At 38.3% G+C, this 12,898-nt stretch overlaps 1 protein-coding gene across 5 annotated transcripts in view; it reads left to right on the plus strand.

Annotated features, from left to right (window-relative positions):
- Positions 1–12,898, plus strand: part of ANKS1B (ankyrin repeat and sterile alpha motif domain containing 1B) — a 1,161,043-nt gene that overhangs the window by 471,845 nt on the left and 676,300 nt on the right. For all 5 annotated transcript variants that reach the window (XM_055576264.1, XM_055576282.1, XM_055576254.1 and 2 more), the window contains exon 12: positions 9,489–9,669. In XM_055576264.1, coding sequence (XP_055432239.1) covers positions 9,489–9,669 — 181 coding nt within the window. The remainder of the gene's footprint in view (positions 1–9,488; positions 9,670–12,898) is intronic.

Genomic DNA, 12,898 nt, shown 5'->3' on the forward strand with positions numbered 1-12,898 from the left:
AAGAAATGGAGTAGCCTGCATTGTCAACAAAAGAGTCCAAAATGCAGTAACTTGGATGCAATCACAAAACGACAGAATGATCTCTGTTTGTTTCCAAGGCAAACCATTCAAATTCACAGTAATCCAAGTCTATGCCCCAACCAGTAACACTGAAGAAGCTAAAGTTGAACGGTTTTATGAAGACCTACAAGACCTTTTAGAATTAACACCCCAAAAAGATGTCCTTTTCATTATAGGGGACTGGAATGCAAAAGTAGGAAGTCAAGAAACATCTGGAGTAACAGGCAAATTTGACCTTGGAATACGGAATGAAGCAGGGCAAAGGCTCATAGAGTTTTGCCAAGAGAATGCACTGGTCATAGAAAACACCCTCTTCCAACAACACAAGAAAGGATTCTACACATGGACATCACCAGATGGTCAACACCGAAATCAAATTGATTATATTCTTTGCAGCCAAAGATGGAGAAGCTCTATACAGTCAGCAAAAACAAGACCAGGAGCTGACTGTGGCTCAGATCATGAACTCCTTATTGTCAAATTCAGACTGAAATTGAAGAAAGTAGGGAAAACCACTAGGCCAGTCAGGTATGACCTAAATCAAATCCCTTATGATTATACAGTGGAAGTGAGAAATAGATTTAAGGGACTAGATCTGATAGAGCGCCTGATGAACTGTAGACAGAGGTTCATGACATTGTACAGCAGACAGGGATCAAGACCATCCCCATGGAAAAGAAATGCAAAAAAGCAAAATGGCTGTCTGGGGAAGCCTAACAAATAGCTGTGAAACGAAGAGAAGCAAAAAGCAAAGGAGAAAAGGAAAGATATAAGTATCTGAATGCAGAGTTCCAAAGAATAGCAAGGAGAGATAAGAAAGCTTTCCTCAGCGATCAATGCAAAGAAATAGAGGAAAACAACAGAATGGGAAAGACTAGAGATCTCTTCAAGAAAATTAGAGATACCAAGGGAACATTTCATGCAAAGATGGGCTCAATAAAGGACAGAAATGTATGGGCCTAAAAAAAAGAATAGGTGCCAAAAATACACAGAAGAACAGTACAAAAAGGATCTTCATGACCAAGATAATCACGATGGTGTGATCACTCACCCAGAGCCAGACATCCTGGAATGTGAAGTCAAGTGGGCCTTACAAAGCATCACTACGAACAAAGCTAGTGGAGGTGATGGAATTCCAGTGGAGCTATTTCAAATCCTGAAAGATGATGCTGTGAAAGTGCTGCACTCAATATGCCAGCAAATTTGGAAAACTCAGCAGTGGCCACAGGACTGGAAAAGGTCAGTTTTCATTCCAATCCCAAAGAAAGGCTATGCCAAAGAATGCTCAAACTACCACACAATTGCACTCATCTCACACACTAGTAAAGTAATGCTCAAAATTCTCCAAGCCAGGCTTCAGCAATATGCGAACCATGAACTTCCAGATGTTCAAGCTGGTTTTAGAAAAGGCAGAGGAACCAGAGATCAAATTGCCAACATCCGCTGGATCATGGAAAAAGAAAAGGAGTTCCAGAAAAACATCTATTTCTGCTTTATTGACTATGCCAAAGCCATTGACTGTGTGGATCACGATAAACTGTGGAAAATTCTGAAAAAGATGGGCATACCAGACCACCTGACCTGCCTCTTGAGAAACCTATATGCAGGTCAGGAAGCAACAGTTAGAACTGGACATGGAACAACAGACTGGTTCCAAATAGGAAAAGGAGTACGTCAAGGCTGTATATTGTCACCCTGCTTATTTAGCTTATATGCAGAGTACATCATGAGAAACGCTGGGCTGGAAGAAGCACAAGCTGGAATCAAGATTGCCGGGAGATCAATAACCTCAGATATGCAGATGACATCACCCTTATGGCAGAAAGTGAAGAGGAACTAAAAAGCCTCTTGATGAAGGTGAAAGAGCAGAGTGAAAAAGTTGGCTTAAAGCTCAACATTCAGAAAACTAAGATCATGGCATCTGGTCCCATCACTTCATGAGAAATAGATGGGGAAACAGTGGGAACAGCGTCAGACTTGATTTTGGGGGGCTCCAAAATCACTGCAGGTGGTGATTGCAGCCATGAAATTAAAAGACGCTTACTCCTTGGAAGGATAGTTATGACCAACCTAGATAGCATATTCAAAAGCAGAGACATTACTTTGCCAACAAAGGTCTGTCTAGTCAAAACTATAGTTTTTCCCATAGTTATGTATGGATGTGAGAGTTGGACTGTGAAGAAAGCTGAGCGCTGAAGAATTGATGATTTTGAACTATGGTGTTGGAGAAGACTCTTGAGAGTCCCTTGGACTGCAAGGAGATCCAACCAGTCCATTCTAAAGGAGATCAGTCCTGGGTGTTCATTGGAAGGACTGATGCTAAAGCTGAAACTCCAATACTTTGGCCACCTCATGCGAAGAGTTGACTCATTGGAAAAGACTCTGATGCTGGGAGGGATTGGGGGCAGGAAGAGAAAGGGACAACAGAGGATGAGATGGCTAGATGGCATCACCAACTCGATGGACTTGAGTTTGGGTAAACTCCGGGAGTTGGTGATGGACAGGGAGGCCTGGTGTGCTGCAATTCATGGGGTCTCAAAGACTCGGACATGACTGAGCAACTGAACTGAACTGAACTGAACCATATCATGAAGACTGCCATAGACAATATATACTTTAAAATATATATATATATATATTATTTATTTTTGGTTATGCTGCTTCTTTATTGCTGCCCATCAGCTTTTTCTAGTTTCGGTGAGTGGGGGCTACTCTCTAGTTGACATGTGCAGACTTCTCCTTGCAGTAGATTCTCCCTTTGCAGAGCACAGTTTCTAGGCATTTGGGCTTCAGTAGTCGTGGTGCAAGTGTGCAGTTGCCTTGCATCAGGTGAAATCCTAGTTCCTGGACCAGGGATCAAACCTGTGTCCCCTCCATTGGCAGGCAGACTCCCAACCACCAGACCACCAGGGAAGTCCCTGTGTATAATTAAGTACTTATAAGTGAATGAGCATGGACTATGTTCTGATACAACTTTATTTAAAAACATTGCAATTTGGGTTTATATAATTTTCACCTGTCACTAATATTTTCCTATTTTTTTTCAGCCATTAAAAGATGTAAAAATATTCTTAGCTCACAGGCTTTACACAAATAGTCAGAAGCCTGGGTTTGGCACATGATCTATAGTTTGCTGTCTCTAGTTAAGTGAATATGTGTGGAAGCAAGTCCTTTGGAAGCCAGGGCTATATGAATGCTGACCACAAGGCGGGGGAGATATTTAGAGGCCCCACTTATTTTAGACATTGAAATTTGACAAATTCCATTTGTCATTTCAGTGAATTTGTAAAAATATTTTTTTCTTATACTGAATGGCTTAGCAGGATTCCATCAGAATAGTTTTTTTAAAAAAGATAATCTATTAAAAGTTTAAGCAAATATTCCAGACTCATCCTCTTTTATCTCCATTTTTAATATCTCTACCATCTCTTTATTTTTTTCTCCCATTGCTATTATTTCCCCCCATAGATATCTCTTTTTAATTCTGCCTCTGTCCTTTGTGTTTATGAGGCACCATCTGTTTGTCTCTAGGTCTGAATACATGAACATTCTTTCTAATCTAAATCCTTCCTGCTAACTACTTATGTAATCTGGAGGGATGAGGTGCAGAGGGAGATGGAAGGCAAGTTCAGAAGAGAGGAGACACATATGAATGTGGCTAATTCATGCTGATGTATAGCAAAGACCATCACAATATTGTAAAGCAATTGTCCTCCATTTAAAATAAATAAATAAAAATTTAAACTATTTCTATTATTTCATTTTTTAATGTTTATTTACTTATTTTTATTTATGTATTTGGCTGTGTTGGGTCTCAGTTGTGCCATGCAGGATCTTTTGTTGTGGCATGCTCAGGCTCTGTAGCTGTGGCTTGTGGGCTCAGTTGCCCTGTGGCATGTGGCATCCCAGTTCCCTGACCAGGTATCCAGCCTGACTCCCATGCTTGGAAGGAGAATTCTTAACCACTGGACCACCAGGAAAATCCCACTGCTTGTGTAATCTTGAGTAGATCATTTAACCTCCCTGAGCCACTGCATTCTGTGCTAGTTAGAGTAAGTAGTTCTAGGACCACCACAGACAAACACAGGGTTTCAGTAGTTTCACATAGAGGATGTTTACTTCAGCTTCTCATAAAGCCCGATGTGGGTTGACTGACCTCCCTTCGTCTTAAAACTGCATCATCTGGTGAGTAAGAGAGGGATGGAGAAGGCTTACTTCTACTAACAAGTCAATTAATCAGTTACATGGCCTCAACCTAAATGCATATAAGGCTGAGGAGTAAAAGAGAATCTACACTTATGGTTTTGTTGAGCACTAAAATGATGTGTAAAATGATCCCTTAAAACAGGGATTGGCTAACAATTTCTCTAAAGAAACAGATAGTAAATATTTTTGGTGTTGTGGATAATATGGCCTCTGTTAAAACCACTCAAATCTATCATTGCAGTGTTGAGAGAAGTTGTAGACAATAGTGAATGGATGAACATAGTTGTATTCCAATAAAACTATATTTTCATCATCAGGAGACAGGCCAGATTTGGGCCACAGGCCATAGTTTGCTGATCCCCTTCTTAGAGCATGACTAACATAACGATTCTCATTTTCCATCACCTCAGATACTCAGGGAACTTTGGGCAATGGTTCCTCACTGCCTCAGTGTTCTTTAAGCTGACTCATGATAACTATAGATAGTTCTGAATAACCAAATAAGAATGAGATCATATGACCACTGATTTCTTCCCTTTGGAATTTCCATTAGCCTCTCTCCTTTCTTCTTGATATGTTATTTGAAGATTGAAGCTACGCTACAGTGAAATCACAGTACTCTGCTCAAAGAAAGAAAGAAAGGGAAATATCATGTAGATTTGCATAATCATATAGATTAAGAAGTCTATACTGAGTCCTGAGAGCATACAGGCAGGCATCAGTGCAGTTCAGTTCAGTCGCTCGTGTCCAACTCTCTGCAACTCCATGGACTGTAGCATGCCAGGCTTCCCTGTCTATCACCAACACCAGGAGCCTACTCAAACTTATGTCCATTGTGTTGGTGATGCCATCCAACCATCTCATCCTTTGTCATCCCCTTCTCCTCCTGCCTTCAATCTTTCCCAGCATTAGGGTCTTTTCCAATGAGTCGGTTCTTTGAATCAGGTGGCCAAAGTATTGGAGTTTTATCTTCAGCATCAGTCCTTCCAATGAATATTCAGGACTGATTTCCTTTCGGATGGACTGGTTGGATCTCTTTGCAGTCCAAGGGACTCTCAAGAGTCTTCTCCAACACAATTCAAAAGCATCAGTTCTTCGGCACTCATCTTTCTTTATAGTTCAACTCTCACATCCATACATGACTACTGGAAAAAGCATAGTTTTGATTAGATGGATCTTTGTTGGTAAACTAATGTCTCTGCTTTTTTATTTGTTGTCTAGGTTAATCATAGCTTTTCTTCCAAGGAGCAAGCGTCTTTTAATTTCATGGCTGCAGTCACCATCTGCTGTGATTTTGGAGCCTAAGACAAAAGTCTCTCACTGTTTCCATTCTTTCCCCATCTATTTGCCATGAAGTGCTGGGGCCAGATGCCATGATCTCAGTTTTCTGAATGTTGAGCTTTAAGCCAACTTTTTCACTCTCCTCTTTCACTTTCATCAAGAGGCTCTTTAGTTCTTTTTCACTTTCTGCCATAGAGTGGTGCCATCTGCATATCTGAGGTTATTGACGTTTCTCCTGGCAATCTTGATTCCAACTGTGCTTCATCCAGCTTGGTGTTTCTCATGATGTACTCTTCATAAAAGTTAAATAAGCAGGGTGACAATATACAGCCTTGACATACTCCTTTTCCTATTTGGAACCAGTCTGTTGTTCCATGTCCACTTCTAACTGTTGCTTCTTGACCTGCATACAGATTTCTCAGGAGACAGGTAAGGTGGTCTGGTATTCCTATCTCTTGAAGAATTTTCCACAGTTTATTGTGATCCACACAGTCAAAGGCTTTGGCATAGTCAATAAGGAAAATTAGATGTTTTTCTGGAACTCTCTTGCTTTTTTGATGATCCAGCAGATGTTGGCAATTTGATCTCTAGTTCCTCTGCTTTTTCTAAATCCACCTTGAACATCTGGAAGTTCACGGTTCAAGTACTGTTGAAGCCTGGCTTGGAGAATTTTGAGCATTACTTGTTAATGTATGAGATGAGTACAATTGTGCAGTAGTCTGAACATTGCTTGGCGTTGCCTTTCTTTGGAATTGGAATGAAAACTGACCTTTTCCAGTCCTGTGGCCACTGCTGAGTACATCTTGTGTAATTCTGCTACAGGAGTGTATGCATTTATATTGCCCACAAAAACCTTATCTTTTGGCATCTACCCAGTCAAAAAATATATGAGTCACCCTAGACTCCTCCCTGAAAATCAGCTTTCACATCCAATCAGATGCCAAGATCTAAAGAACTAACCTCCTTAGTATCTCCTAAAAACATCTGTGATCTCCAACACTACTGCAACTGCTTTATTTCAGGACCCCATTATGTCTTGGCTCAATTCAATATCTTGTAGTCTCTCTTCCTCAGATTCTCCCCTTACCTGTTCCTTCTTTAAACTGCTAAAATGATTTTATTGAAATTCAAACCCAACTATGAAACTCTCTTGCTTAGAAATCATCCAGTGGTTTCTTAGAATAGTCAGATGAAAGGCCAAACTCCTTAATATGGCATTAGAGCCCTTCATGATTTGTCCCCTGAAACATCCAATATCTCACAGCTTGAACCCACTTGCTATCGTCAGATACTCTGCTCTACAGCCATACTGAACCTTTTGCAGTTTGCACTTTTCCTCTTCCCATCCTCATTTGTTTTCCTACCACCTCTACTTTCCCTGGTGGCTCAGCTAGTAAAGAATCTGCCCGCACTTTGGGAGACCTGGGTTTGATCCCTGGGTTAGGAAGATCCCCTGGAGAAGGGAAAGGATACCCACTCCAGTATTCTGGCCTGAGAATTCCATGGACTGTGTAGTCCATGGGGTTGCAAAGAGTCGGACACGACTAAGCAACTTTCACTTTCATTCACTTTCAACAAGATTCAACTCAGCCATCAATTACCTGCTTGTAGAAGCTTTTCCTAATTGTATCCTAATTGTGTCTCTAAAGTAGAGGTTCACCTTTTACATCTTGTGTCCACTTCTCATGATGCTTATCACTGTACTATGCTGTACTGACACACAATCCTTGGATTGCTGATTTATTCCCTCATGCACCATCCCTCTTCCCACTTCAAGTCTGTAATCACCCAGAGAAGGGGGACAATGGCTTCATCTTATTCATATCATACTGCTTACCAAGGTGTCCACAATTTAGTATACACTTAGCAAATATTTGTAGAATAAATTAGAGAAGGCATTAGCACCCCACTTCAGTACTCTTGCCTGGAAAATCCCATGGACAGAGGAGCCTGGTGGGTTGCAGTCCATGGGGTCGCTGAGAGTCGGACACAACTGAGCGACTTCACTTTCACTTCTCACTTTCATGCATTGGAGAAGGAAATGGCAACCCACTCCAGTGTTCTTGCCTGGAGAATCCCAGGGATGGGGGAGCCTGGTGGGCTGCCGTCTATGGGGTCGCACAGAGTCGGACATGACTGAAACGACTTAGCAGCAGCAGCAGTAGAATAAATTAATGCAGAAAAATAGTTTATTTTCTTGCTTGATTGTATAACAAATTGTACTTCTAGTGGATTTAAAACTTTGGGTGGTCAAGGTTCAGAAACATGTATTTCAGAAACATTTATAAGTAAAGGAGTCATACACATCAGTTGGCTTTATCCTTATATGTTTATGAGAGGGTGCATCATATAAATTTGGTTTGCTGCCTTTATACAAAGTGAAATAAAAATAAAATACAACACAATGGGACAAAACCATGATCATGACATACCTGTGTTTCTATTGGGGCCAGGGTCATATCCATGTTTTTAATTGCAGTTATATAGTCTAGTAGGAAGAACATTGAAAGTGAATTGAGATTTAGTAGCCCCAAGGACAGACATTTCATGAGAAATCAAGCCTGACATTGAATACCAGTCTTTCATACTTCAAAAGCAACTGAGTCCTATGTGGGTATTAATTTGAATTGCATCACTGAGTTCATGTGTCATAATAATAAATAACTTACACTCATATAACAATATTTATGCCTCTTAACCATTCCTATAAAAATATTGCAAGGGTGAAAGTGCAAAGCATGCTATAATTTGAACACCTTAAGTAAAAAAAAAACTCTGTAAAACACATTTTCGATAGCATCAGCTATTTTAGATTATAGACTAAGTAATGTCTGCTTTTCAAAAAACATGATGAGCTGGAAGAGAAATGGTAACATGAATATTTTGCAGGAAAATAATTGTGGAGTTCAGTGATAAAATTAGCAAGTATTTGAGGGCAGTGAAAGTGTTACTAAGCCAAAAGTTTATTGCACTTTTTGTACTTTGCAGAAAGTTAAGTACAATAAACTTTATTTTAAAGAGATTGTATTTAATCTCTTATTATTGTGAGATTGTTAATATTTCATTAACATTGATAATAAGAATAAAACATAAGAAAACTTAAATTAGGAAATGTGCACAATCCTGAGAGCCAAAACAATTGCAGTTTTTCTGAAGGGTGATGTTAGAACCTCTGCTAGGTGAGAAAAAAAAGTGAATATAATTAAAATTGTGGGAAAAAAACCCAGAAAACTGCTATAGGGAACAATCCATTACTGACAAAAGATTATATCTGCTGTTACTCCATGATTTTACCATTTATGTTTAAATTGACTTTTTCTTTTTGCTATTTGCGGATTAATTTAAATCCTTAAAAAGAAATCAAAGTTCACTATAAATACAAGTAGATTCTTAGATCCTAGAAAATGTTCTATACAAATTTACTTCATTTTAATGATGAAATTGGAGCATATGATACTTGGGGACAATATCAAATGTTCCCAGTTCCTTGGACTATATAGAAAATTAAAAATGGAACTGCCTTAATTATGCTTCCATATTGTAAGGATCCTTTTATTTCTTTATTAGACTCTATATTCTCAGGGTCTGCCAAATGCAGGATCCTTTATAAATGTTAGCTGAATGAAAGGTGACTCAAAATTGCAACTTTCTGAATTGATCATTAAGAGAAATTCTGAGCACTGTATTTTTGCAGTCTTCTGGAGAAATCTAACAAAAAAGTCTAAATTATTTTATCAACTATGCCATGACATTTTTTCATTAAACATTTTTATTATTGAATTAAGGGAATTTTTAATGTCTCTCTGTAAAACACAACTATATTTTATGTGTAAAAAACAGACAGTGTAACGGAAAAAATACACTTAGATTAAACTGATGGGGAATTGGGCTGAAGATGAGCATGATCATATTAATACTTTTATCATGCTCATTTATTTTAGCCTAAACAACGAACATCTATTGTGTCTTCTCTGGATTTTCATCGAATGAATCACAACCAAGAATATTTTGAAATCAACACATCTACAGGGTGTACAAGCTTTACTTCCAACCCTCCAGTTAGTCCACTCACCTCTTCTGCAGCAACCACAGAAGTCAAGAACAAGGAAACTGGCGATACAGGTAAAGCTGTTCATTTTATGCAGCTGTATTTTTGAGTTTTTAAAACCAAAGCCTTTATGAGTTAGAGGAATTAAGAGGAATCTTCATACAAATCTCATTGTGTTTATTGTTCATGACTTCATGCCAAGACTTTAAAGGCACCATCCAAAATGTGTGGAATAATGTAATCATCAGCATATTTCCAGGTCTGACCTTTAAACAGAACCAAAATCTAACCTTTTAAAACTAGAAATGGTTTTGAATAGCATGTTGTTATGGTTTCCAAATGTATTATGTCACCTACATGTCACATCAAAAATTTTAGAATAGACTGATATTTAGTAATAATGTGGAAGGACAATGCTGATTTGTTTTATATTGAAAGGTAAAACTTTGAATTTCACAAAGTAAAATGTTTAAGATAAATTTCACAAATATATCTACTTTGAAAAATAGCATTTCGTTATCCTACTCATAGGTGGTTTTGTTATATGTTATATTTAAGAATCTGCATATAAAGGCATTAGCACATGGTGTATAATGAAGTAGAACAACTTTCTGAGTCAGTTCTGTCACTGATTTGCTAGATACTTTCCGTCAAATTACTTAACTTCTCTGATCTTTGATTTGCTCCTCTGGAAAGGGGAGATAATATCTACTCTTTGGGTAGTTTTAGTAATAAATGAGCTGATTTATGTGAAGCATTTTGGAAACTATGGAACAATATTTTTATTTAGTACTGTCATTATTGTTTAATATTATTTTTTATTCTTAAATACTATTATTGTATGAAATCTATGGTCATTTTAAGAAAAGAAGAGCCAGCTATACATCTATACTCATGCCGAAATGGCTGACCTTTTCTTGAATTAAAAGCATGATCTAAATTAATGGATAAATCTACTGTTTATTTTATAAATGATTGCATGCACAAAAATATTAATCATTATAAAAATGTCAAGTGTTAATAGAACAAAGACTAATACATAACAACCTCACAAACAAATTGCCTGCTGCAAAGCACTTTTAATAAGTGGACCAATGAATTTATTATTATATAAAAGAGAACCATTTCAAAAGTAGCCTGAGCTATAGTTAAAACTTCCTACTTGCTAGGCAGTATATTATGTAATCTAAGTATCAATTTGAGAATCATCAGGAAAAGGTGGTAAAGAGGGTCTACCTTTGGAGGTAGACAGACTTAGATGATATGAGTGGGTTGGCATTTAACTAGAAAGATCAGTTCAGTTCTGTGGCTCAGTCATGTCTTACTCTTTGTGACCCCATGGACTGCAGCACGCCAGGCTTCCATGTCCATCATCAACACCGGGAGCTTGCTCAAACCCATGTCCATTGAGTCGGTGATGCCATCCAACCATCTCACCATAGTATTAATATGTAGAAAGATCACCAAAATATTTATATGTAGCAAATAGACTCAAGATGAGGTGAGATTGGAGGTAGGAAGCAACAGTGCCATCAGCAATGGAAAATATAAATGGATTTGAGAAACACAAGGAAAGAGTAATCAACAGGTCATGGCAACTGATTAGAGGTGTGATGGTGAGGAAGAAAAGTTCAGTAAAAGCCCTAAAATTTCTTGCTTAAGCAGATTAGTCAAATCTGACTGCCATTCTTTGAAATATGGAATTTTTTAGGTAAGACGGAAGAGAGGGATGGGTCATGTAGGACCTAGTATATATCATTTTAAGGACTTTGGATTTCACTCAGAGTGAAATTGGGAGTCAGTTCAGGCTCTTTCAGAAGAGTGACATGATGTAACTTCTATTTTATAAGAATTGCATCAACTCTTGTGTTGTGAATGGACTGAAGAAGGAGGATAAGTGTGGAAGCAAGGCCAGTAGGGGGCTATTGTAGCATTCCAGTAAGATGAGAGAGGAAGTCAGCCCAGGTCAAAGGTGAAGCAGTGGAGGTGGAGAGAAACTGATGGATGTTGGACATATTTTTTTAAGGTAAAGCCTGTAGGATTTTATGATAGAGTAGATGTAGTATATGAAAAAAAGAGAAGAATTAAGGAAAACTGCAATGTTTTTGTCCTAAACAATTGTAAGCATGATTTTTAATGTCATCTGACATGAGAGAGGTCCTGGGAAGAAGAGATTTGGTGAACACGTAAAAATATCAAGAGTTCACTTTTTTTAATTTGAAGTATAGTTGATTTACAGTGTTGTGTTAATTTCTGCTATATAGCAAAGTGATTCAGTTATACATGTATGCACATTTAAAAAATATATTTGTTCTCTTATGATTTGTCATAGGCTATTGAATATAGTTCTCTATGTATACTGTAGGACCTTGTTGTTTATCTATTCTATATATGAGAGTGTATGTCTACTAACCTTAACCTCTTACTCCATCCTTTCCCCAAATCTTTCCCCCTTGGCAAACACAAGACTGTTCTCTAAATCCATGACTCTGTCTCTGTTTCAGTAGATAGGTTCATTTGTGTCATATTTTAGATTCCACATATAAATTTTATCATCTGATAATTTTCTTTCTTATTTACTTCACTTCATATATAATCTCTAGTTGCATCCATGTTGCTGCAAATGTCATTATTTCATTATTTTTATGGCTAAATAGTATTCTGTTCAGAGAAGGCGATGACACCTCACTCCAGTACTCTTGCCTGGAAAATCCCATGGATGGAGGAGCCCTGTAGGCTGCAGTCCATGGGGTCGCTCAGAATTGGACAGGACTGAGTGACTTCACCTTCACTTTTCACCTTCATGCATTGGAGAAGGAAATGACAACCAACTCCAGTATTCTTGCCTGGAGAATCCCAGGGACAGGGGAGCCTGGTGGGCTGCTGTCTATGGGGTCGCACAGAGTCGGACACGACTGAAGTGACTTAGCAGCAGTATTCTGTTGTATGTATGTACCACATCTTCTTTATGTGTTCGTCTGTTGATGGACATTTAAGTGGTTTCCATGTTTTGACTATTGTGAATAGTGTTCTATGAACATAGGTTTGCATGTATCTTTTAAAATTAGAGTTTTCTCTGGATATATGCCCAGGAGTGGGATTGCTAGATCATATGGTAGCTCTATTTTTAGCTTTCTGAGAAACCTCCATAGTGTTCTCCATAGTGTCCATACAAGCTGCATTCCCACCAACAGTGTAGGAGGTTCCCTTTTCTACCAGGAGTTCATTTTAAGTAATATCTACCTGTTAGATATATGAATAGATGTGTCATGTAGCCAGCTGAATGTTCTTTGTCTTTGAAGA

The sequence above is a fragment of the Bubalus kerabau genome, chromosome 1, assembly GCF_029407905.1.
Source record: "Bubalus kerabau isolate K-KA32 ecotype Philippines breed swamp buffalo chromosome 1, PCC_UOA_SB_1v2, whole genome shotgun sequence".
Classification (NCBI taxonomy): domain Eukaryota; kingdom Metazoa; phylum Chordata; class Mammalia; order Artiodactyla; family Bovidae; genus Bubalus; species Bubalus kerabau.